General features: G+C 56.3%; 1 protein-coding gene and 1 pseudogene across 2 annotated transcripts; one reads left to right on the forward strand and one right to left on the reverse strand.

The window, feature by feature from the left end:
* The first annotated feature begins 323 nt into the window (after positions 1–323).
* Positions 324–3,655, forward strand: GLYCTK (glycerate kinase). Of its 2 annotated transcripts, XM_007451854.1 has the most exons (4): positions 324–978; positions 1,210–1,361; positions 1,963–2,138; positions 2,401–3,655. In XM_007451854.1, exons 1-4 carry the CDS (start codon positions 602–604, stop codon positions 3,265–3,267), a joined length of 1,572 nt encoding a protein of 523 aa, XP_007451916.1. In that variant the 5' UTR covers positions 324–601; the 3' UTR covers positions 3,268–3,655. The 2 variants fall into 2 exon arrangements, with proteins under 2 accessions (XP_007451916.1, XP_007451917.1); XM_007451855.1 differs by lacking the exon at positions 1,963–2,138 and having other exon boundaries at positions 602–978; positions 2,401–2,570.
* A 984-nt stretch (positions 3,656–4,639) lies between these two features.
* LOC103072279 (neuropilin and tolloid-like protein 2) lies at positions 4,640–21,243 on the reverse strand (annotated as a pseudogene).
* Positions 21,244–25,956: the final 4,713 nt, after the last annotated feature.

Genomic DNA, 25,956 nt, shown 5'->3' on the forward strand with positions numbered 1-25,956 from the left:
AAAGACCCAACACAGCCAAAAATAAATTAATTAATTAAAAAAAAAAAGAGGGCAGGCTGGAGGTCACTGGGCTCAAGGTCAGTTGGTGGGACAGCCAGCAGCTTTGTAGCAACAGAAGTGGTAAAGAGGCAAGGAAGGAGTGCCAGAAAGGGGCATTGCCCCGGGCAAGGCTCAGAAGTGCAGGGGATGGAAAAGGGGTGGGGTGGGAGCCCACTGATAGTAATTTCTTCTTCTGTGAATGATTAGCTCTCAGCTGAAGGGGGTGATCTAGGAGGAGGGCTCAGCTAACAAGACCTCTGGACTCTGGGCAGAGTGTCCAGAGGGCTGGCATGTGGCCTGTGGAAGAGGAGGACATGGTTGGGTGGCAGGCCTGGGCTCAGAAGACTGGACTGGAGTGAGATCAGGCAGCTGTGGGCCTTAGGAAATCTCCTTGGACTGGCAGATGGCCCATTCTTGCAGCAGCAGCTGTGGGGTCCTCTGGCCTTGAGCCCTCAGAGCCGTGGCTGTGGGGAGCCTCCTGTCTGGCCTTGCAACGGTCTAACTAGTGCTTTCTTCTCCCTAGGCAGCCATGGTTGCCAGGTGGTGCTGAGAGCAGTGGGGCATGGCTGCAGCCCTGCAGGTCCTGCGTCACTTGGCCCGAGCCCCCTTGAGCCCACTCCTCTGGGGGGGCCCATTGGCCCGGCTGGCCAGTAGCATGGCCCTGGCAGAGCAGGCAGAGCAGCTGTTTGAGAGCACTGTGGGTGCCGTGCTGCCGGGCCCCATGCTGCAGCGGGCACTGTCTTTGGACCCTGACAGCGGGCAGCTGAAGGTGAGGGACCGGAGCTTTCAGCTGCAGCAAAACCTCTACCTGGTGGGCTTTGGCAAGGCTGTCCTGGGCATGGCAACTGCAGCTGAGGAGCTATTGGGCCAGCATCTTGTGCAGGGCGTGATCAGCGTTCCCAAGGGGATCCGTGCTGCCATGGAGAGTGCTGGCAAGCAGTAAGGAGCCTTGGGGGGCTGCTCCTATGTGGAGGGGAACCTGGGCCCAGACTCAGGCTGGATTGGGGCTTCCTTCCTTCACCAGCTTCCATTTTCTTCTGGGACTGGCCTGGCTCCAGGGTGGGTGTCAGTGGGTGTCCTTTTTACTGTCCCCTTCACCTGTACATCTGGGAAATCAGGTGGGAAGAGGAGCCCACCCCATATCTTGCTCTCCGTTCTCTCTCCCCTGAGGGAGATGCTGTTGAAGCCACACAGCCGTGTCCAGGTATTCGAGGGCGCGGAGAACAACCTGCCGGACCGCGATGCCCTGCGGGCTGCTCTGGCCATCCGGCAGCTGGCTGAAGGCCTCACAGCTGATGACCTGCTGCTCGTGCTCATCTCAGGTGTGGGTGCCAGATTGGCTCAGGACAGTGTGTTGATGGGGGGTGGGGGTTTCCAAATATCAGGCCTGCAAGAAGCTGTTGGTCTGAGCTCTCAAGGTGACAGGACAAGGGAGCAGTAAAGAGCCTGGATGGCTTAGTCCTTGGTGGCCTCCTGTGAGCTGTGGGGTCCTCCCCTTGACTGACCTTGTTGGATAACCGTGAGAGGGCGCCCAGGGAGCACCTCACTCAGGCCTTGCCAGGAAAATGTCTCTGTTGCTGCTGTCTGTACCATTGTCACCTGGGGCTAGAACCCTGGTTTCCAGCTGTCTCAGAGTCTCCACCCTCGTTCTCCGCTGTCTCCTCTAGGTCTGCTTTCTTTTCCAAGCTGTTAAGGAATAGTTCTTCCAGTGTCTGCTGGGACCTGGGCTACCCCAAAGCAGGGTTCAACCTGGGTGTGGTGACTGTGCACACATTCACTGTATGTCCACACGGGGGCACCCTAGCCCCTCTTTCTAGCCTCCCCTTTTCTAGCCTAATATGAGCACTGACTGCCTGCTCCCCCAGGTAGGGAAGTCCCTTTGTCATCCATCCTCTCTGCCCAGTGTCTTCATTGTCTCTGCAGGTGGGGGCTCGGCCCTGCTGCCCGCCCCCATTCCACCTGTCACACTGGAGGAGAAGCAGACACTCACCAAGCTGCTGGCGGCCCGTGGAGCCACCATCCAGGAGCTGAACACCATCCGGAAGGCCCTGTCCCAGCTCAAGGGTGGGGGGCTGGCTCAGGCCGCCTACCCTGCCCAGGTGCGTGGGTCTTTTCTTCCCCAGGCAGCTCTGGGCTGGTGGAGCCAGGCCCACGTGTACCAGGGAGATGAAGAGCAGAGGCCTGGTACAGGAGTCCACAGGGCTAGGTGTTTTTCACACCCACTTGAGAGGGGTTAGAAGTGGGTGAGGAAGTGCACTGGGTGGTGTGAGGACGTGTGGATAGGTGGAGGCAGTTTGATCTCATGGGCCCTGGGGCAAGGATCAGGTGGGACTGAGCCTTGCCTCTGCAACCCCTCCCCAGGTGGTGAGCCTGATTCTGTCAGACGTGGTGGGGGACCCTGTGGAGGTGATTGCCAGCGGCCCCACCGTGGCCAGCATCCACAGTGTGCAAGATTGCCTGCACATCCTCAATCGCTATGGCCTTCGTGCTGCCCTGCCACGTTCTGTGAAGACTGTGCTGGCTCGGGCTGACTCTGACCCCCATGGGCCACACACCTGTGGTCATGTCCTCAATGTGATCATTGGCTCCAATGCACTGGCACTGGCTGAGGCTCAGAAGCAGGCCGAGGCGCTGGGATACAGGGCTGTGGTGCTGAGCACAACCATGCAGGGAGATGTGAAAAGTGTAGCCCAGTTCTATGCACTGCTGGCCCGAGTGGCTGGAACGCGCCTCACCATGCCTGGGGCTGGAGCCTCTGTGGAGGAGGATGAACAACTCTATGAACTGGCGGCTGAGCTCCAGCTCCCAGACCTGCAGCTGAAGGAGGCTCTGGAGGCCATGGTGGGCACTCGGGGCCCAGTCTGCTTGCTGGCTGGTGGTGAGCCCACAGTGCAGTTGCAGGGCTCAGGCAAGGGTGGCCGGAACCAGGAACTGGCCCTGCGTGTTGGAGCAGAACTGGGACAGTGGCCGTTGGGGCCTATTGATGTGCTGTTTTTGAGCGGTGGCACTGATGGGCAGGATGGGCCCACAGAGGCAGCCGGGGCCTGGGTCAGGCCTGAGCTTACCAGCCAGGCTGCCGCCCAGGGTCTGGACGTGGCCGCCTTCCTAGCCCACAATGACTCACATACCTTCTTCTGTCGCTTCCAGGGTGGGGCACACCTGCTGCACACGGGGCTGACTGGCACCAATGTCATGGACGCCCATCTCCTGTTCCTGCAGCCGCGGTGATATTATAGGTCATGTTTTGGGAACCTAGAGGAGGCCTGCAGGGCAGTGTCCTGGAGCAGACCAGGTTTGGTCCCCAGGGCCTTCCCAGGCTTTAGGGCCTCTCCTCTCCTTGGCCCTAGCTACATGGTTGTCCCTCACACCTCCCAGCCAGGGCCTCTGCTTTGTGTCCAACTCGCCAACCAGACAGGCAGATGGGGGTTCTCTTCCACCCCTACTTTTTCAGCCCTGGCAGCAGGTACCCCTGAGGACCAGGACGAGCCCCTAGGCCAATTTGCTGCTCCCATTGTTTTCCCCCAGGCAGCCCCTCTGCTTAGCTCCTGAGCCTGTTTCTTCTGTGGGGTGAAACAGGAAGGACCGAAAATAAAAAGGACCACACTATGGGTTCTCACTGCTTCTTCCTTCACAGCAAAGGTTAGCGGGGAGCTGCCAGGAAGGGGGAATGGTGTTGGGCAGCAGCCCCTGTGCCAGGGCCCCGCAGGAGTTCTCTGTACCCGTCTCTGCAGGGCACTTGCTTCACTTAAACAGGAGCTTGGGAGGGTTGAGCGTGGCTCCCAACATGCTCGATGTGGGTGAGCAGAGACCCCAGGGAGGACAGGCCTAAGAACTTTAGTTTGTGAGGTCTGGGGGGGACTGGCCACCCATCCAACTGTCACTCTCCCCTGTGGCATCCTTGCTGAGGTCTCTCCACCCTGTGATGTGTGCCTCTCTGGGCACATGCTTACTGCCTGCCACCAAGGACTTCCTTCTGTCTTTGGACAGCCCTTAGCCAGACTGTACTTTCTTTGGTTGATAAACCCCTATTTATCCAGGGGTTACCCCCAGCCACACAGGACACTGGGTGTTGTTTCCTTGTGCCAGACCCATTTTCCCAGGCTGAACCACTCCCTGCCCTCAGAGCCTTTAGCTGTTCCTCTGGGAACACAGTCCAGTTCCTGGTGCCAGCCTGCAGTGGGGGTCTCCAGTGCTGGGATGGTGGGTCAGAGCAGTGGTGGGATCCAGCAGCCCCTCTCCCCTTCTCCTGTTATGGCTGGCTGGGAAGAGGCCAGTGGGGAGGGGAGCAACAGAGGAAGGGCTTCCTTAGCCAGGCTAGCAGACTGCACTGGGAGAGGGTGGGGCCGCTGTCCTGGCTCTCCTTGGGCCCCCTTGTTCAGTGTTTGAGCCCTCCGCTGGCTGCCCCCGCCGTGCGCCACGGCTCCAATCCCTATATGAGTGAGCAGTAGAATCACATAGGAATAAAAAGCCATAGAGAACAGCGAGGCCTGGGGCTGTTCCTGCTGGCCTCCTCCATCCCAGCTGTGCCCTCCTCTCTGAGGGTGTGAGGGGCTCTGGGCCAGGGCTGGCGTGCCCTGCTCCTGGGAAGAGCCTCCCTTCTCTACTTGGGCTCCAGATGGTGCAGCTTGCAGATGGTTCCTGGTGGGCTGGGGATGGGGAGGGAGGTGAGCAGGTGAGCTGGGTGCTGGGGTCCAGGGAGATTTAGGGGAGAGGGGAATTCACACCCCTTTGTGATGCAGGGGCTCCATTTCCTTCTGTCCTGGTGGGAGGTTTCTTCCTGCAGGGGTGGGGGTGTCATAGTCTTAGGGGCTACTGTCCCTGCATGGCTGTGCCTGTGCCCCGGTGCTCCTCTGGCACCCTCTAGATATGCCCTGTCCCTGCTTCAGTCCTTGCCCTCGGGGGCATGAGGATTAGCACTGGGTGTCAAGTTCCCAGCAACAGCAGGATAAGAGGGTTGGGGCTGTGGCAGAGGGCCTGTCTGCCATGTCCCCAGCATGTGCATGCGTATGTGTGGTGGCATGTGAGCATGCAGGTGTTGGTGTTGGCATCACAGGAGGGGGAACGCATCTGTGTGTGTACACAGAGATCCTCAGCACGGGCTGTGCTGTGCTGCTTCCTGTGCGCATAGCTGCTTACACACCTGCTGAGGGGTGAGAGAGTGGGGTCTTGCCAGAGTCTCCCCCTGCCACCTTGGCCCCTGCCCTGGGCCTGTGTTTCTGGGGGCTGGAGGCCAGAGGCTGGATTGGGCCTAACCCATTAGATTTGCCCATTTGGTAACCCCAAGTTGAGAAAGGATATATTTGGCTGCAATCTAGATGAAAATATGAGATAAAGCCTACATGGTGAGTGTTCTGTAGGACTTATTATTTGCTCCATAAATGTCAATTATGTATCACAATAACTGCTCCCGTCCTCTGGCTCTTGGCTTCTGTCTGTCCCCACTTGGGTTCCTGCTGCCCTCGTTCCCACCTCATCTCCATCCCCAGCAGCTTTCCCTGGCTGCTGCCTTCACAGCAGGAACCCTTCCATTCTCTGCACTTGACATGAACTGAGAGCAGCTGGGCAATGGACCTGGCCAGCCTTTAGGTGTCTGCCAATCCAAATCCATTTGTTTTATAGCTGGTGAAACAGAGAGGGAAGGTGGCTTGTCTGGGGCTGCATAGCAAGTCTGCCACAGAACCAGAATGAGAGCCTGGTTGGGACCTGCTTGACTATCCTCTTCCTACCCTCTGGGGCTTAGAGACCCTGGGGCCTGTCAAGGGCTCAGCCAGAGCCAGAGATCCACTCCAGCTTCCCTGCTGCCCTGCCAAGGGCTTGGGGATGGTGACGTGACCATGGCTGGTCTCTTTAGGGGTCCTTAGAACAGATTTGTGAGTCCCTCTTGGCTTAGATTTCACAGCTCCATTGTGTGTGTGATTTGGCAAAAAGCCACATGTGGTGGGTTTCCACACAAAGGTGTGTGCCTGCATCTGTGTGCACATCTGTGTGTGTGCTCTGAGACGTGTAGGCGTGTGTGTCCAGTTCAACCCACGGTCACTGAGTGGGCCTCAGAGCCATGCTCTGAGAGGGATGGGGGACCCACAAAGTTTGGTGTGGTTAGAATGTTGGGGAGACGGTGATGCAAGAAACGCAAGGAAGCCATAAATGCTGGCAGAGGCCAATTGGCAAAAGGCCTCGTGTGCCTGGCTGAAGGGGTTGCACTTCACACTGACAGTGGTGGCAGGCCCCACAAGGAGTTTTGGCAAGGAGTGATGCCAGGAGGCTGTCTTAGGACTTTGATGCTGAGGCCATCCTTACCATGGGGGTGGGTGGTGGGTGGAAGAGGTGCAGCATGTAGGAGAGAGGTGCATCACCAGGCCCGGCAACCCCTCCCACCTCCTCCCTGCCCACTCCTCTGCAGCCTCATTCCGGCAGCCTTCAGCCAGGCCAGGCATCCCTTTGGATGCCCACTTTGGAACCAAGGTTGGAAGCCCTGGCTCAAACACCCCTGGGAGTAACCTAGCCCCTCTGTTGCTGGGAATGCCTTCAGAGTATGAGAATTTGTGGGGCAGAGAGCCTGGGCAGCGAGTGGACTTTGGTGAGCATAGGTACCCCACCACATGTAGGGTCTCACCAAGGTGGCAGTTAAAAGACCTGGAAGGAGCACTGGAGTGGGAGTCGGGTCCTAGGTCCTTATCTTGGCCATGCCAGCCTCCTTTCTCCAGGCCTTGGTTTCCCCCTCTGTTTAATGGGATAACATCCTTATCTTGCTTACCTCTCTGGGGAGGTGTCGGCAGCAGATGGATGTAGGTAGGAAAGCTCTGTGGAAGGGGGTCAGGGACAGAGGGAGAGAAGGGAGAGGTATTGGCCTCTTCCAAGGAGAAGCTCAGGGAGTTCTTGGCTCAGGGAGGCCCTTTCTTCCAGGCAGGGTCGGGGTTGAGCCGGCGAGGTCTTGATGCTTACTGACTGAGGCCGAGCGAGTCACTACTGCCCTCTGGCACTGGACTGGCACTGGCAGGGTGTGGTATTTGAGTCTTTAATGGCTGCTGGGATGCACAGTGCCATGCGAGATCACAGAGCCAGTGTGGGGGATCAGCTGGAGCTAAAGTAAGCTGACTCAGCCTTTGAGAGTGAGCCCCTCAGGGTTTAGAAAAACAGGTGGGGCAGCCTGATCCCTCTGGGTCTGGATCACGTGTGAGGGACCTGATGAGGCCCAGGCTGTGTGGGGAAGAACTGGCTTGACCCCAGGCCAGGAGTCCCTAGCTGGGTGAGAGGAATCCGGTGTGCTAGGGGAGGACAGGGGTTGAGTAGGGGTGGGGGGAACACTGACACGCCCTGAGTGGTGGGGAAGCCAGTGGCCTAGGTGGGCTGTCGCTTGAGAGATAGGGCCACAGAGCTGGGGTGAGCTCTGCCCAGGCTGGGAGGGTTGGCCTTTCTCCCTGAGACAGGGATGTCTGACGGTCAATCCCTCCCTAGGCAACCTGAAGGCCAGTCGTGAAGTTTTGCTGTCCTGCTTCCCTGGCTCAGGCTGCCCTGTTCTGGAGAGGCTGTGTGGGGTGGGCTTGGGGACCCCAGCTCTGATGCCCCCTCTCTGTACAGGTTGCTCCGTCTGGGAGGGGCTGTTGCCAGCTCAGATAAGGAGGCTCTGTCCAGGGAGAGTTGGCCCCCAGAAACAAGGGCCCCATCTACCCAGTCCTAGCGGGAAAAATGCCCCTCACAGCTCTGCCTCATGGGATCACTACCCACCATGATCTTGTCCACTGCTGCCTCCTGGGGGTTCAAGGAGCTGTAGGATCTGGCCCTGCCCTAGCCAGATTGCCAGGGTCTGGCCCCCAAGATGCACTCCAGTGGGAATACCCCCACCCTTTCTCTCATACTCCTGGCCTTTCCTACCCCTCCTCTGGCAGCCTGCAGAGCCTCCCTGCTCGCCTCTTTGGGGAAGTCTGAGAGGCACCCTGTGTCCTCATCTAGCGCTGTCTCTCTATCCCCAGCTCCAGCTGAGAACGGGGTGGGGCCCATGGCACTGGCTCCTGCCCCTTCCATCCACTCCCACCCACCTACCCAGCGTCAGGGTCTCTGGATCACTGTGTAGCCCTGGGTCATGTCCAGTACTCACACTTAAGCCTTACTCAAGAGCCAGGGCTCCGTTGCCACCTGTTCTCTCCCAGCTGCCCACCACCCCCATCAAGGCATTCCTCCCTGTCCTGCTCAGTTCACCCCAGGAAGCTGACCGCAGGAACATGTGAGCTTGGACCTGAATCCCTACTGATTGCAACTCTGGGTAAAGCTGTCCTGGGGACCCCATCTTGGGGGAGCTGGTCAGAGACCCATAGGGCAGGGAGAAGTGCCCCTCCTCCATGTGGCTCTCTGGGTCTGGTGGTCAGTAGCTTGGGGTGAAAGCAGCCAGCCTGTAGCATGGGGCAGAGCTCTCCTTCGCCCACACCCCCCACCTGGGCAATGGGAGTGGTCCAGCACATACCTGACCAGCAACCACAGCCCCCCAGGAATGGACACTTGTAGGGGTCACAGCCCCACAGACAGCTCCGCTGCTGCCACCCGGCAACCTCGCAGCCGCAGCCCAGCCAGAGGCAGGGTCCTGAGCTCTGGACTCTAAGACTGGGCATACATTCAGACTGTCAGGGATGGCTGTTCTGGGCAGCCCAGCCCCCCGCCCACCCAGTCGGGTACCCCCTGAGGGTCTCCCTCCACCCAGGGCCACCCACAGAAGCCAGGCACCAGGGCTGGGACAGAGCCTGCCAGCTCCTGACTAGCTTTGCCCCCCGTGGCCAACTGGCTGCCCCTCTGTCCTTGGCTCCTGCTAACCACCGGGGAATCTGAAGCTGGCACTCCGACTGCTGCTCCCACTGGTCCAGGCAGAGAAGCGGCGGGCTGGACTGCCCCGTCTCCCCACCCACCTGCCCCCAGAGCTCCGGCTGCCCGCGCCTGCCGGTGCCCGATCGCTCAGCTCACCTCGGCGGCGCTGTCTCCTCACCAGAGGCACTGCGGTGTGGGAACTGTCCCGAGGAGCCGGTTCTCAGCTGAAACAAAGAGGTGGGGGAGAGAGAGGGGGGCAGCAGGAGAGGGAGAGGGTGAGTGAGCAGGCGAAGGAGTGGAGACTGGAGGGGGAAGAGAGAAGGGAGAGGATGAGAGAGAAGAGGGGAGGGGAGGAGGCCTGACTTCCAGGGACCGAAGGGCCAAGGAAAGAGGGAAGAGGAAATGGGGAGGGGGCGGAGGAGGCGAGGGGGCCAGACCTAGAGAGGGGAGGTTGTTAGAGGGGCGGGACGTGGGGCAAGTGAGGGGGCGTGGGCAGGAGAGGGAGCAGTGGAGAGGAGGGCTGCAGGGGGCGGGCGGGCTGGGGGCTGGGCAGGGTGGGCAGAGAGGCCCCACCCCATCCCATGCCAGGCTCTGCTACTTGAGTGGGCAAAAGGCCACGAAGGGGAATGGGAGGGAGAGGCGAGCCGCCAGGCGAGGGGTAAGGCTCTGGGCTGTGGGCTGGCTGGGAGGATGGGCCAGGGACAAAGGCGGGAGAAGAACAAAGGTGTCCGAATGGAGGAATGGGCCCCTGCTGACCTCTGGGTGCCGCAGTCTGGAGCATCCTGGACAGTCTCCTGAATGGAGGGCAGGTCCACTGTGGGGCGGTCCAGGCTCTGAAGTGTCAGCCTGAGGTCAAGGGGAGAGGGGATGGGCTGTGAAAGCGGGCAGGGGTCCCCTTCATTCTGCTGAGACTGACCACACATCGGGATGCCCCTGTCACTGTGTCTTTGGGGGAGGGGATGGTGGATGGGGTCCAAAGCCTGTACTGAGAACTGGGTAGGAGAAGTCCCCTTTTAGGGAAGAGCATTTGGGGCCCCAAGGGAGGTGGGGAGGATGGTAGGCACAATGGGGAAGAATGAAGGGAGTGGGGAAGCAGGGGATAGGGAGGGGGTGAGTTGGGAAGGAGGCTGCAGGGGGCGGGTCCAGAGCTGCAGCCCCTTAACAGGCCCATCTAAAGCAGAGGCCTCCTGCACATCCCACGATTCTTGGGCTGCCTAATGCAGACCTAATGAAGGATGGAATAATGAACCACTTCCTGCTGCTCCCTCCTGCTGCTAAGTGCTGCTGTGACAGGCAAGGGCACAAGGGAATTCCGCTTGGGCTTGGGCTTGGGCTTGGGCCGCTGCTGCGGCACAAGTCTGTGTTAGTGTTGTGAGGGGCAGGGGAGGTAGGGTGGCCTTGATCAGAGCCATCCTATCCCTCCCTAGTCCCAGGCACAGCAGCCTGGGCTGGTCCAGTCTCCTCCCATGCTCAGACGCACAGGAGGCCGTCCTAAGCTTACGACCAAGGGAAGTTCCCCTTCTCATCCCACTGGAGACTCCTTATAGAAAGTCCAGCACACCAACATGCTTTGGAGAGCAGGAAGAGGGGAGGGAGCTGTGGGCTTGCTTAAAGCTGTGACAGGGAGAGGAGGAGTCAGCCTCCATCCCACCCTATGTGGAAGGGTAAGAGCTAGATGCCCTTAGACTCTGCCTAGCCCAACTCCCTCCACATCAACCCGGCTGCTACTGTTCCAGCTACCTCCTCTCGTAGCCTGGAATCCCATAAAAGGAAAGGACCTCCCTCCCTCCCTCCCTTCTTCCCTTCCTTCCTCCCTTCCTCCCTTCCTCCCTTCCTCCCTTCCTTCCTCCCTTCCTCCCTTCCCTCCTCCCTTCCTCCCTCCCTTCCTCCCTTCCCTCCTCCCTTCCTCCCTTCCTCCCTTTCTCCCTTCCTCCCTTTCTCCCTTCTTCCCTCCCTTCCTCCCTTCCTTCCTCCCTTCCTCCCTCCCTTCCTCCCTTCCTCCCTTCCTCCCTTCCTCCCTTCTTCCCTCCCTTCCTCCCTCCCTTCCCCCCTTCCTTCCTCCCTTCCCTCCTCCCTTCCTTCCTCCCTTCTTCCCTCCCTTCCTCCCTTCTTCCCTTCCTCCCTCCCTTCCTCCCTCCCTTCCTTCATCCCTTTCTCCATCCCTTCCTTCATTCCATTTACTTCTAAATAAATGCAAATTTACAGAAGAACTGTCAATAAGAATAGTGTAAGACACCCATATACCCTCTAGCCATGTCGACTACTGTTAATATTTTTCCTCACTTGCTCTCCCTCTCTATATATGTATTTGCTCTGTATGTGTGCATAGTTATATGTATTTTTTTTCTGAGCCATTTGAGAGTAAGTTGCAGATGTCATGGATAAAAGGATGGTTTCTTATCTGTTTCTGTCTCCTGGAGCCAGTGTAGGGGAGCCCAGACCATGTTGTGTGGAATGAATGGAGGCCTAGGACAGGCAATGAATGAGTGCGTATCATCTATTGGGAGCATGAGGCCTGGGAGCTGGAGAGGCTTGGCCGAGGCTGCCTTGGGAGTTAGGCCTGTCCAGGGCTAGGCCTCATGTTCCTCTTGTTTTTTCTTTCCTCCAGCCTGGGAGGCAGGGAGCCATTGCCCACCAAAGTGAGCATGTGGTGTTTGCCGGGTGTGGAGCTGCAGCATATGTCTATGGAGGTGGCAGCAGGCGGGTGGGGTGGAGCTGGGAGAACAGGGATGCCCACACTGAGGCACCTGGGCACACTCGCTAGACTGGGCACTGCTTGGCTCTGTTGGGTTTGAGAAGACTCAGCTCTTGGAGGCTCCAGCTGCAGTGCTGAGGCCTCAAACTCTTGCCTTTGGGACCCTCCCCACAGCCTCATGAGAGACAGGGCAGGGATGGGGGCCCTCGCTTGACAGCTGGTCCATGGTGATAGACTTAGAGAGGGCAGGATGAGGGCTCTGGTCATTCTGGACACAACTGTCCCTGACACAGGGCTGGCATTCCTTCTGTGTCCCTCAGTACCCCCAAATGGGTTGGAGTCCCATCTGGGGCCATCCTCCAGATGGCTGCTCTCTTCTCTCTCCTAACCCCAACCTGAAGGTTATGGTTAAAAAGTTTGGCATTAAAAAAAAAAATCACACCTTGAAAGATTATCTGATCTCTGAGGCCCTGATGTCCTCTCTCACAGTTGAGGTCCTCCTCCTCCAGGAAGCCTTCCTGACTTCCTCAGGCTGTCTTCCACCTCACATGCCAGCTCTGTTTATTCCTTTGCTGGCTCACACTGGTGCTGTCCCCAGGGCCTAGGGCTTTGCTCGGTCATCAGCCTTTCTCCCTCCTGCTGTCCCAGGCCGGGCATGTAACTATTGTCCTATATAGGTGGATGACAGTGGCTTGGTTAGTCCTTCCTGGACATTGAGTCCCTCTGATGCCACTGTGCCCCGTACATCTGAGATTCCACAAGCTCTGGGCTGGCTGAGGTGGGGGGTGGGCAAGAGGACCCACTGGAGAGAGGTAGAAGGTTGTTTAAGACCACTGGTCTGTCAGGGCAAAGGCAGGCCTCCAGCCTGGATCTCTGACCACCTGTCCAGCACCTTCTGCTTTCTCCCCTGGAGCATGGGCAAGCCTGTCCAGGGCAGGGGCCGAGGGTCCTCCCTGAATCCCACCTGGGTGATGGCAGGACCTGCGAAACTGAGGGAAGAATGCCCCCCCTCCACCCCGAATTTATTAGCCCCAGCCCATCCATGTGAAAGCCTAGGGGACACGGGCTTCCTCTCCCCCTGCCCATCCCCCACGAAGAGATTTCAGCCAATTAGCACATACAGTATTTACTTAATTAGGGTAATGACATAATTAGTGTAAGTTGGGCTCCATCACATGGCTTCAACATGCAATTATGAGCCGTCAGCGGGAGGCAACATTGTGAAAATGCTCATTCAGTTTTGGTTCCAGCATGGAGGCCGCAGCAGCTGCCTCTGCTTTGGAGGCAGTGGCCGCTGTGTGCGTGAGGCGGGGTGACTGTCAGAAGCTGACAGACAGGCGAGGACAGAAGAGTCAGCAGGAGCAAAAAGGCAGTTTCCAGGGCTGATGGCATCCCTGACCAAGCCTCTCCCATCACAGATGGGCACTGCCGTCCCCACAGCCAGGGCCCTGGCTTGGCTGGTCTCGCTGAGATCGGGGGCCCGGGCAGTCTAGGTCCCTCTGCCCCCAGGTTCCCTGCCTGAAATGCTACCATTAGCAGGCTGTCTCTTCTCTCTTCAAGGTTTTGCTGCTCACACCAGCCACTAGCCTATTGGCCCCTCAGGGTGGCTCTTCGAGGCCACAGACTGGAAGGACTGGATTGATTACTGCTATCCTCATTGGACTTGTGGTGAACTGAGGCTTGGGGCAAGGAAGGTGTTAGACCTGATGGTGGCAGTGCTGCTGACCCGAGAGGCAGCCCAACGTGGCCAGACACTCCTTGAGCCCAGGCAGCTCCCCTTCAGCTTCAGGGAGGTCTCCTGCCCCATGGCTCTTTCCCCTAGGAGGGGGCAGGGAATCACTGGGGGGCCCCCAGAGTCCTGCTCCCTCAGCGTCCTCTGCACTCCCCACCCCCTGCCTCCTTCCACAAGGCCAGGAGGCGGGGCCCTGACCTGCCTGAGACCATCCACAGCCTTCCCCTCAGTGAGTCTCACAGCTTTCCTGGGCAGGGGTCGGGGGGTGGGGGGAGGTCTCTGGTGGACCAATGTCCTGAACTCGACTCTCCCACCTTAGAGGCTCAGGCCTGACATCGGCCAGAGCACCAAGACCCTGTCAGCCACATGGCTCAGAAGAAAAGGAAGAGGAAGGAAGGGGGGGGGGGGGGGGGGAAGGAAGTGAGGGAAGATGGGAATCAGTGCCACCATTGTAAAGATGGGCAAGCCGAGGCTCCAGGGCCTCCAAGAGGTGCTGTTAGAGCCAAAATCAGGTCCCAGCAACTCTACTTTCTGCCTGGCTGGGTCACCTGGGCGGACTCTGTCTCTCAGGCCTCAGTATCCCTGTGTGAAGGGAAAGTCTATGATTTCAGACATCCTGACACTGTCCAGAGTCCCCAGGGAGGTGGGACCCAAGGAATGTGACATCTTTCTTCCCTCTTTCCAAATTATGTCATCATAGTTGTCCCTTCTCTTTCTGTCCCACCTGTGCCCTGCATGCGGGTCAGGCCCCTGGGGAGACAGCTCTGACTGGCAATTCCAACTGCCCCAGGCTGGGCCCCCTGCCCTTCTGAACTGGGGAATCCTGTCTGGGAGGCATGGGCTCTGGGGGCCATCCCAAACCTTCCCACTCAGTGGTGCCCCCTCTTATAGGCAATACCCGCAACTGGCTGGACTTGGCTTTCATCCAAGCCCCTCTCTGGGTCTCGAGGCATATGATCAAGGTGAGGCCAACTTGTTTGCTAATTGCTGACTATGGGCCAGCCACCTTGGGCCTGGTTACTGGGGTTAAGTGGGGAGCAATGGGCAGGCAAAGATGAGGGTCACTACCTCCAGGGGCTCATGGTCTCAGGGTTCAGACAGACCCAGCCCCAAGGAGTGTCCTCCAAAGGGTAGGCAGAGATAAGTACCAGGAAGAGCCAAGTTCAAACAAGCAGAGGTCCCAACCCTTTCCCTCACCGGTCAGGAGACACGGCACCTGCAGGGCCTGGGACAGCCAAGAATTTCAGTTCACAGAGGATGTACTTCAGATGGTAGGACCAGTGTGAGCAGAGGCTGGGTGGCCAGAGTAGGATGTGGGGATGTCATCTTCAGGTGTGAGGTGTTTGGGTGGGCTCTGGGGAGCTCGAGGAAGGGGCTGGGGACTGTGGCTATTTGTGGGAGGGTCAAGGCATTCCCTCAACATCCATTCAACAAAAAGTCCTTACTATGTGCCAGGCACATGTTGTTCTAGGCTGGAGATTCAGTAGCGACCAAGATGAAATCCTTACCCTCGTGGAACCTATACTCTAATGGGAGTCAGGAAAATGAGAATAGTGTGGTGCACGGGCGATGCAGAAGATCCTAACAGGGCGATGTGCTAGGGCTAGGGGGGCCCGGGTGTGGCTTCAGCCCCAGCTGAGGCAGGGTGGCCAGAATGATGGGGCTGGGAGAGGGGCGCTGTTCCCGCGGGTCTGGCCTGTGTCCCCTGGCTCACCCCCACTCTCCAACTTTCAGCTTTGAGGTTCACTCCTGGCCTGCAGGCATGACTCCTGGGTGTCCCTTCTGCAGGGAGAAGAGGTGGCTGCCACCACCAAAGCCATCCTCCCGGTCCCGGGCTCCTCCATGCCAAGCACATTAGGGGATAATTAAGAAAAAATAGGCCTTCTGACCAGCGTAGCTTATTAAGGCCTAATTAAGTTAATTAGTTCCAGGTGTGGGTGGTGAGGCTCAAGTGAGGCAGCGGCTGTTTGCTGTAATTGCATTTTCACAGCCGCAGTGGTGGCAGCGGTAGCGGTGGTGGCAGAGGCAGTGGCTTCCTCTGAGGCCTGGAAGCCTGCCAGGAAGTCCAGGAGGCTGCCACTGAGATGAGAGGAATATGAAGCAGCAGCAGGCTGGCCCGGGACCACCCACAGAGAGCAGTAGCTGGAGTTTCAAGGTCAGCCAAGCCCAGGGAAACCTTCTGCCCTCTCAAACTTGCTTGTTCTCTGCCCAGGGGTTGGGGTTGGGGTTGGGGGCTGTACAAAGCCACCAACAGGCATCCCCCCTCCAGCTGAGCAGGGTGGGTGCACCGCGGCTGGACCTATGGATTTCCTCACACCCGTGGTTGTCCCCAGGAAGACTGTAAAATGGCTTTGCTGAAAGCGAAGATGTGGCTCAGAGGCAGTGGGTGAGACCGCTAGGAATCCACCTAAATCACCCTCTCCCTTCGGCATAAGGCACCAATTCCTGTCCCTTTCTGGCAGATGTGTAGCTGTTAGAGATGCCCCCTTTTTGCAGTTCAGGGTAGGGGGGCACACACATCTGGGGCCTCTGCAGAGGACCTGCTGGCTCAGTCAGTCTCCTGCCCTGGACATCTCCCCGAGCCCACTTCCTGCTCTGGCTTCTACACCCAGCTGACCCCGGGGACCTGCCTGTATAGACAGCCCTCCCAGCCTTGGCCACACTCTCATTCATTCATCCATTTGTCTCTCTCGGTCACTGAGCATCTCCTCTGTGCCAGGCAGCAGGGCTGGGGATGCAAGGCTGGGTGAGACAGGTTGGACCCTGCCCCATGGCGCCTTTGGTCTCTCTGAGGAGGCAGACACACACATATATATGTATATATGCTTTTCCTTTTTTCTTTTGGTTGCACTGCATGGCTTGTGGGATTGATCCCGGGCCCTTGGCAGTGAAAGCGCAGAGTCCTAACCACTGGACTGCCAGGGAATTCCCAAGGCAGACATATTAATGGTCATAGCTACACAGTTTTGTCATGGCTGTAGGAGCACAGGGGTGCTTAACCCAGACCTGGGAGGAAAGATGCCTGAGCTGCAGTGAATATGATCCAGGTGAGAAGTGGGCAGGCACCTGATTTTTACCAGGAACTAAAAGGGCCTCTCTCTGGCCAGAGGGCAGCACAAGGTGCCAAGTATGGAGAGAGAGGGGCCATGGAGGGGTCTAAGAAGGGCTTCTGGGTAGGAGGAACTGGTAACTGCTGGCTGCGAGGCCAGGGAGGTGGTGCCCAGGGCCATGGCTGTGGATCTGGAGAAGAGCGGATTTGAGGGATGTTTAGGAGTAGAACTGATGGGGCTTGGTATGAGGGGTAGGTAAGGAAGAGCTGTCAGTTCCCTAGGGAGGGGACGTGGGAGTGGGACTGAGCTCTGAAATGTCCCCACAGGGCTGGCACTAGGATGAGGCAAGTCAAGTGCCTGGGATGCAAAATTTGGGGTACTCACTCCCAGTCTTGTGTTTCCACCTGTGCCTTGTCCCTGGTCCTCTGAAACTTCTCACTAAAACATACTTTGGAAAGTGGAAGCCACTCCTGGAGATGAGACAACAGGGGGATGGTCTGGGCAGTGTGTCCCCCTCCATCCTTCAACCCCTACCTGGGAGGTGCTGCCTTCTCTGCACCCTCCAGGACTGGGGTGAGGCTGGGATGGATACCTTAGGGTCTCACATGCTTTGGACAGGGACTCTGTTTCCATCCTGATGCCTGAATAACAGGTACCCCATCCAGCTTCTCCTTGCATGCCTCTCATGACAGGTGCTCCCTGCCACCTGGATAGCCCAGTCCCTTGGCTCAGGCCATTGCACAGAATGTTTTACCCTGAGCCCAGATCTGCCTTGCACTGTGTTCTACCTAACAGTGGCCTCAGCTATGCCCTCCTACCCTTTCCTACCCCTCAGGTGGGTCTGCTGATCCCCTTTTCCAAGCTTAACATTTCTGAGCTTCGGTGTCCTCACCTGTAAAAGGGGAAACAATAATAGCCACCATCTTCCAGGGCTGGTGTGAGGATTAAATGACGTGATGTATAAACCTCATGACACATTCTAGTTCCTCAGTAACAGCTTCCTAACCCATAGTGATAATAAATAACTACAGAGGCAGACTTTGTCCTCCTGCTGGCATGGGCCGCCAGTGGTGCAGCCTCAGCCCAGGCCCCAACACCCACCTGATGGCCTCAGGTAGCAGACTCTGCTACCGCCCCAGCACATCCAGCACAGATGCAGAGCTAATCCCAGAGGAAGATGTTCACGGGAAGAGGAAGTGACATTTTCTTGAGATGGTCGTGCTCTGTTGAGACGTGGGGTCGGGGCCCTGCTGTTTGGAATCTGTTCTCTGCTCAGTGTTCACTGCACTGCAGGAGAGCCCAAGACCCTCCCCTGTGGCCCTCTGCTCCTCAAGTCTCATTCAGGGGGACCAGTGTTGGCTGAGAAGGGGGGATGCAGACCCACCCTGACTGAGGTGTCTGCCTGGAGGTGTCTCTGGGGCACATCCCCAGACCCTGTCATGTCTGTGGGGCTGCCCTGGTGGTAGGTGTCTGTCCTGAGCCTAAGGGGCCTGCAGAGAGAGCCCTGAATCCCATGGAAGGTGGAAGACGCTACAGAAGCTCACACCAAACCCTCAAGGTTGTGCTGATCATTGTTGGGGTGCCCAGACTCCTCCCACGAGACTGGGGTGGTAAGCCTGGGGCAGGGGCTTGTAGGAACTCCTGGCTCCTCTCAAAGATCAGAGGAGCCAGCCCAGGAAGAAAGGACAAAAGTTGCTACAGCCTAGTCTCTAAAGCCATCCTGCTCCCCTTCTGTGCCATCCCATCCCCGGTGCCAGGTCCACATCCCAGGAGCACGCTCTGCTTCTGCTCGGGGGTTCCCTGTTGAACATCAGAACTTGTCTCTAGGGGATTCCTGTAGATTTAAGCAGTGGTCATGCTCTCCAACTCTTGGTGACCTGGGACTTCCAGATTCCTGTGTGAGGCGGGGAGTGTGCCACAGGGGAGGGACCACAGGTGCAAAGGTCTGGAGCAGGGTGGCAGGGTGGACACATGGGGATGCCAAGTCCTCTGGGCAGGCCGAGGTGGTGCTGGGAGTGGTGGATGTGTGATGTTTGTGGGGTGGGCATGGAGCCTGCTTTGTGCAGAGTGCGCCTTGCTTCATTCTCACCCCAGCTGTGGGTGGGAGGGCTCTCCATTACTCTCAACACCCCTTGATTTTACAGGCTGGGGCTCCAGGAGGAGAAAGGGCTTGCTCACGGTCACACAGCTGGTGGGGCCAGGGTGGCCATAGCCTGCTCCCAGCCCTGTCCAATCCTGGTGGCTAGGCTCCTCCCCATGGGGGTGTCAGGAGAAGGGACAACTGTGGGACTTGATTTGTCGTTTGGCGTGGGGGCCTAATGGCTTGAGGTCCTGGATTCCTGTAGGCCTGGCTCTTCCTCTTGCTCTGTGTGGCGTGATCCAGGCCAAGGCCCAGCTTGGCTCCGTACCTTGGTTTCCTCAGTTATACAGGGAAGTCATCAAATTGTTCAGCCATGGTGCATCAGTGGAGAGGGGTGGTCCATTTATAGATGGGAAAATGAGGCACAGGGAGGGGACAGGAGAGCCTGGGGCCCTGGTCACTCCCAGGCCCCCAGACTCAGCTCTGAGAGTGTGGTCAGCAGCCAAGGGAGGAAGCTGCAGGGGTTGATGGCCAGCAAACCCAGCTTTTCCAGTTTCCTTTAACGTGCCCTCCAGTCCCCTCTGCCTCGGGTTCACAACTCTACCCCAGCTGAGTGTGTCTGGAGGCAAGGCCCCTTTCTCTCCACCCCCGAATTATGGCTTGGTCACAAAAGCTGGACTATGACCAGACAAAGGGACAAGGATGAAAGTGCTGGTTGTCATGGCAACCTGGTGGGTTGCTGGGACCCAGGGGAGGGGCTTGGCTGTGTGCCTGAGCCCAGGCATCTGGACAACCTCTGAGCACGAGCCAAGGTGGCCCAGGGGCTCACAGAGATGCCCCGCCTGCTCGGGGCCCACAAGAGCTGGGTGAACAATGACAACCTCACCCCCCACGATGGCACCTGCTCCCTGGGCCTCCCCTGGTGGCCCCATTATCCTGCACCTGCTGCCCCCCACCACACCTGCTCCCCAGCCCAGGCGTCCTCCCCAAGGCACTCCCTGCCCATCCCCAGGCCCAGCTGCCTGCTCTGAGGGCCACTCAAGAGGGCCTGTGCAACCAGGAGGGGTAGCAGGGACGGACGGCCCTGGTCAAGGGCAGAGGGTCCAGCTGACAAGCCAGCTCTGCCTTACCAGTAGCATGTGTGTCCATAAGACCTCCAATCCAGGACCTCAGTCTGCTTACCTATAAAATGGGAGCAACCATTCCTGCCCTCAGGGTCTCCAAGAGTACGTTTCCTTCTGCTTGGAAGGAGATCTGAGGCCAGGATGTCCCCAGAGCTGAGTCAGGGTGGACAGTTGGAGAGAGAAGCGGGAAGGGGATTGTCTTGGGTCACACTCTCAGGGCCACCTCTGTTAGACCATGTGGAGACCTGAAAGACTTAAGAGTCACTGTGTAGAGGTGGAGATGACATTTCCCAGAGGCCCATCATGGGTACAGGGGAACTGGGCAGGGGACCTATCAGTGCCAGGTTCTTTTTTTTTTTTTAAATATATTTATTTATTTACTTATTTTGGGCTGCATTGGGTCTTTGTTGCTGTGCATGGGCTTTCTCTAGTTGTGGCAAGTGGCGGCTACTCTTCTTGTGGTGCGTGGGCTTCTCATTGTGGTGGCTTCTCTTGTTGCGGAGCACACGCTCTAGGCGCGTGGGCTTCAGTAGTTGTGGTGCACGGGTTTAGTTGCTCTACGGCATGTGGGATCTTCCCAGACCAGGGCTTGAACCCATGTCCCCTGCATTTGCAGGCGGATTCTTAACCACTGTGCCACCAGGGAAGTCCCTTGATCAACTTTCCACGTCAACTTAGCTTTTGGAGTAGCTTTAATCGTCCATATGCAGTCAACTGCTTGGCTAGGTTTTGTTTTTTCCTCTTGTTCTACCTGACTAGAACATACTATTCTGTCAGCTCCTGACAGCTCAAACTGGCAATCTGGGATGGGATTTTAAATACCTCCTAGGTAAGTAAAGTCTGGATCTGGAATAAACGAATATTTTGCTCAAAATCCCAGTCCTTCAAGTTCTTCATCAGAACTAAACTTAATCCACATGAATCTCCCTGTTGATCTAATTAATGGAGGGCTTTTCACACCACAGTAACAATCTATAAGTGGAGAGAAACCAAACGGCCCATCTTGAACTCCCAAGTGATCAAACTGACATTCAAATGATGGTTCTATATAATAATGTTCATCAAAGGTCAACTCTATTCTTTGACGTGGAGCAGCTTCCAAAATGTAGATGCATTCCTTGTTTGGTGGATATGAATCAGGATAATTTGGTGAAGCAAAATGACCTCCGTTGCTGGTTCGAACCCAGATGCCACACTGGGTTGCAGGAATGTGCTTGATTCCAATATTTTGTCCATCTTGGGTCTTTTGGGCCCAGTGCCAGGTTCTTGAGTGGCTTGTTAGGAGTATCAGGGAAGGAGGACACTGGGGCAGGGACCCTCCATGAGGAAAGGATGGCCTGGGGGTCCCTGGTGATCCAACAGCCAGTTCAGGTGAGGACACTGAGATCCTAGGAAGGATCTGTATCTGGCTCATCCCCCGCAACCGGATGGTGGAATGGAGGAGGGACAAGGGGACAGGAGGAGTGGGAAGCTCCGGATGATGCCCCTCCCCCTCCTGGACAGGGAAGGAGATGCCTGTGGTCACTGGTCTTTGTGTCTTCTCCCCCTTCTAGTGTCTCCCTACACCCTGCAGGCCAGCCCCAGGTTCCCATCCTATTCTGCTGTGACCTTGGGTGAGGCCCTCTCCCCTCTTGCCACCTCAGTTTGCCGACCTGGAGTGTGGGAGCAGGTTGCCGAGGAGACTGCCAGCTCCAGCTGCCGCCCTGGCTTTTTGAACACTCCCAGGCCATCGCCGCTAACTGTGGCTCCACCTCTCTGATAATGAGGAACTCCCTCTCTTGAACAAACTTATTTTTGCTGACCGGTCAGAGTTTCTTTCTTTTTTTTTTTTTAATTTTTTAAAGCTGAAGTATAGTTGATTTATAGTATTGTGCCAGTCTCTGCTGTACAGCAAAGTGACTCAGTTATATACATATAGACATTCTTTCTTTAAATATTCTTTTCCATTGTTTTATCACAGAATATATTTAAAAAATATATTTATTTAGGGCTTCCCTGGTGGTGCAGTGGTTGAGAGTCTGCCTGCTGATGCAGGGGACACGGGTTCGTGCCCCAGTCTGGGAAGATCCCACATGCCGCGGTGCGGCTGGGCCCATGAGCCATGGCCGCTGAGCCTGCGCGTCCGGAGCCTGTGCTCCGCAACGGGAGAGGCCACAACAGTGAGAGGCCCGCGTACTGCAAAAAAAAAAAAAAAAAAATTTATTTATTTGGCTGCACTGGGTCTTAGTTGCAGCATGTGGGATCTTCATTGCGGCATGCGGGCTTCTCTAGTTGCTATCACAGAATATTGAATATAGTTTCCTGTGCCATACAGTAGGACCTTGTTGTTTATCCATCCTATGTATAATAGTTTACATCTGCTTATCCCAAACTCCCTAGTCCTTCCCTCCCCATCTCCCCCTTGGCAACCACAAGTCTGTTCTCTATGTCTGTGAGGCTGTTTCTGTTTTGTAGATAGGTTCATTTGTGCCTTATTTTATTTTATTATAACACTAATTTATTTATTTATTTATTTACTTATTTATAGGCTATGTCAGGTCTTAGTTGCAGCGCGTAGGCTCTTTGTTGCAGTGCATGGGCTCTCTAGTTGTGGCACGTGGGCTTAGTTGCCCCACAGCATGTGGCATCTTAGTTTCCCAACTAGGGATCGAACTGGCGTCCCCTGAATTGCAAAATGGATTCTCAACCAGTGGACCACCAGGGAAGTCCCTGTGCCCTATTTCAGAGTTCACATATAAATGATATCATATGGTATTTGTCTTTCTCTTTCTGACTTACTTCACTTAGTATGATAATCTCTAGTTCCATCCATGTTGCTGCAAATGGCATTGTTTCATTTTTTTTTATGGCTGAGTAGTATTCCATTGTGTATATGTACCACATCTTATTTATCCATTCATCTGTTGATGGACATTTAGGTTGTTTCCACGTTTTGGCTATTGTGAATAGTGCTGCTATGACTGTTGGAATTTCTTACACACTCCCTCCCAGAGGTCTGGCAAAGGCAAAGCTCTTGCCAAGAATGGAGGTATTAGGGGTAGAGTAACAGTCCTGGTGTACCTCGACCATTCTGTACAGGAGGCCCAGGTTCAGGGCTGGGCAAGATTTGTGTTCTCCAATATGCAGATGGAAAAACTAAGGCCTGGCAAGAAAAGAGACTTGCCCAGTGAGTCGGCTGCAGAACCCAGGCCTCCTGCCCTGTTCATAGACCTTTTTAGAGGTGGGGAAAAAGTCAGAATGGCAGTCTGGTCCCCAGACTCAGCAAACGCAGGCTCCCAGGAGGGGTGGGATGGGGGTACCTAGTGGGTCACAGGGCTGAGATGATGAGGCCACCTACCCTGCAAAGAGATCATTCCACCGATGCTCAATGAGCTGCTTGGGGCCAAGGGGAAATCAGAGGCGCTCAGAGGCTAATTACGGTAAGCAGCTTTCTGCAGTTCCTCAGGCCCCACAGAAATGTCTTGTGCAAGATATCACTGTCTCGGGGCTTGTCATCTGGAGCTTTGGCCCAGGCATTTAGGGACTGGCAGGAACTCCTCCTGGCTGCCACTCCCGGTGAGAAGACCTTAGCATCCTGGACCTTGTTCACTGGCGTGGTCTGGAATTGCAAGTCAGAGGGAGGAGGTAGGCTGGGGAAGAGGGTGTAAAGTGTGGTCATGTGCAGCTGGGCACATGTTGGTGGCCACCATCTTCAGGGTGATGGCCTGGTGTGATTGCTCTGTCTCCTCAGCATTTCCTATGGGTTCTTGCAGGAGTGATGGAGCTGGCAGGACTGTTGGGAAAAGCAGCACCCCTGGTCCCTACCACACAAGCTCATCTTTCAGTTGGGGGGATGTAGCAGTGACCATTGCATGATTGCCTGCTGAGTGGTACTGACTATGGTCCCCTGAGGAGAATGTGAGCATATTCTGTGGACTGAGGCAATCAGGGAGGGCTTCCTGAGGAGGTGTAGCTTGAGATGAGATGGAAAGTGGTAGATAAACCAAAAGAGGGAGGAGATTCTGTCTGCGAAGCTCCACACAGATATAGGTGGGAGTGGGATTAGACTGGGGGCTGAGCACTCATGGGTGACTGGTCCTCAATCCTCCAACCGCCCCCCCCAACTCCTTTCCACTCTTCCTCCCTGAGCTCTGGGCTTTCAAGGTATTGTCTGTCAAGCTGACCTTGTGGATGAAAGGAGAATTAATTTGTCTCCATTTTTATTCAGAGAAAATGCTGTCAGAGCTGCTGAGGCCAGCTGGCCAATGGCAGAGAAGGGGAGGATCAGGGGAGGCCTGGGGAGAAGGCGTGCCTCAGACCTTGCCCGGCTCTCTCTCTGATACCCTCCATGCCTGTGACTTGGTTTCTCTAGGCAGCAGCTCAGAGCTCCTGGCCTAGCAAACCAGAGAGAGATCCTGGGGTTCAAGAGGCCAACTGGGGGCAGGTGGAGAGCGGGTAGCTCCAGCCACCCTGTCTGAATGCCTGTCGCCCTCCGTTCTGGCTTGTTGGCCACGTGAAGGGCCCATTCTGCTGCCTATTTACACAAGGCTTTCATCTCTGCAGCTAGTAAAGCATTCCTCCGGGCCTTAGTGCTGCCAGCAGGAAGGCACAGGGGAGCGGGGAGCCCAGGCCTGCCATGCCTCTCAGACCCCTGGTCCAAAGGCATGGGCCTGGGCCAGGGTGCCCTAAGCAGCCTGTCTGCCCAAGTCGTCCCCCACCCCACCCCCCACCCTGCCACCAACTCTTTCAGGAAGCCAGTCTCTCCCCATTTCAACAAGAGCAAGGCTGACCTCCCTTCCAGCTCATATAGGGCAATAGACTGCCCTCCCACCACAGGAGGGGTAGGAGCCCAGGGTGGGGTCATGGCTCAGCCCCTTGTTCCTCTCCCAGGGAACAGGTAGGCATGGTGACTTCTAGGGCAGGGCAGGAAGATCAAAGCCTGAACCCATGCCCTGCCATTGCAGAAGATGGCCTTTGAAAGTAGGCACTTGAGACTCAGGAGAGCGGGGACTGACCCACAGTCCCCTGCTGAGGAAGGAGGCAGTCACATCCACTGTCCACACCTGTAGAGTGGCAAGGTGGAGCTGGCAGGGCTGCTGGGGAAAGCAGCACCCGCTGGTCCGTGCCACTCAAGCCCACCTCCAGTTGAGGGATACAGCAGTAACCATTGCGTAGTAGAGGGCGAGTGACTCTGTAAGCTAGATCTCCTGAGAGTGGACCCTTTCCACAGTGGCCTGTCCATCTGTCCAGAAGCCATGGTGCCTGTGATGTCACCAACCTGCTGTGTTGCTTGGCAACTTTCCAGGGTTAGTGCTCTGCCCCTGTCATCCCTGACGTCCCACCATGGGCTGATGTTGCCTTGGCAACTGGATGGGTACTGCAGCTGTTTGGACAGCTGTACCCAGTGTGGGAAGTGGCAGGCAAAAGAGGGGAAGCAGGTGCCTCTCCACAGGCTGATTGGGGTACACAGCCTATCTCCAGACCTATAGAGGAGCCAAGCTGCCCCAAACAGGGCTTTGGGGGTCTCTGTCCCCTCGAAGAGCTGTGGCCATTCTTGCCTTCAATCCCCCTCATACTCTTTCCTTCCTTCTGCTATGGTCACCAAGTACCTATTGTGTGAATGCCAACAAGAAAAGCAAAGTAAACTATGGTTCAGGCTCAGGAAAGGTTTTATCAGCATTGGGTCTTGAAGGATGAATAGGAGTTGGCCAGGAGTAGGAGTTGGTGGAGAGAGATGTTCTGGACAGAGGAAGCAGAAGTCAGTGCAAAGGCTGAATCATTATCTCTAGTCACAGCTTATACCCTGCCTCTGGGTTCTTTGTGGCCTGGTCTCTCTGGCTCTTTCCCACTTCGTAGACATTTTATGGTAGGGACAGCGTCCAGTTCAAATCTGGACACTTAGTCCCCAGCACAGGGCATTACTAAAATGTCAAATAAAATCGGGCATTTGCATAATGAGCATCAGGTCCTACCACCTACCCCAACACTAACCTGTGTTACCAAGCCTCAGTTTCCCCATCTATGAAATGAGGCCAATTTTGAGAAGGCTCTGGGCAGGGATTCTCAGATTAAGGTGGAGTGATTTTTACATTTTCTTTGGTTTGTAACCCATCTCTTTTCCTTATAGAAAAATGGAAAGACTGGTGGGTAGAGTGGGCATCTGTATACCTTCAGATCCCCTAATTATCAGTATTGGACCACTTTTGCTTTATCTCCTCTCTCTATATAGTTATCTATGTATAAATTTTGCTGAACCATGTGAAAGGAAGTCCCAGCAGCAGACATCCTGACATTTGTCCTTAAATTCCTTAGTGCACATCAGCTAAAACAAGGACAGTCTTCTGTATATCCACAGTAACATTATCATATCTGAGAAAATTAACAATAATATCCAGGGCAGGAAGGAGGATCTAAGCCTGAACCCATGCCAGGTCTTGGAGCAGATGGGCACCTGGTGGGGGCGG

The sequence above is a fragment of the Lipotes vexillifer genome, unplaced genomic scaffold (genome assembly GCF_000442215.2).
Source record: "Lipotes vexillifer unplaced genomic scaffold, Lipotes_vexillifer_v1.1 scaffold500, whole genome shotgun sequence".
In the NCBI taxonomy this organism is placed as follows: domain Eukaryota; kingdom Metazoa; phylum Chordata; class Mammalia; order Artiodactyla; family Lipotidae; genus Lipotes; species Lipotes vexillifer.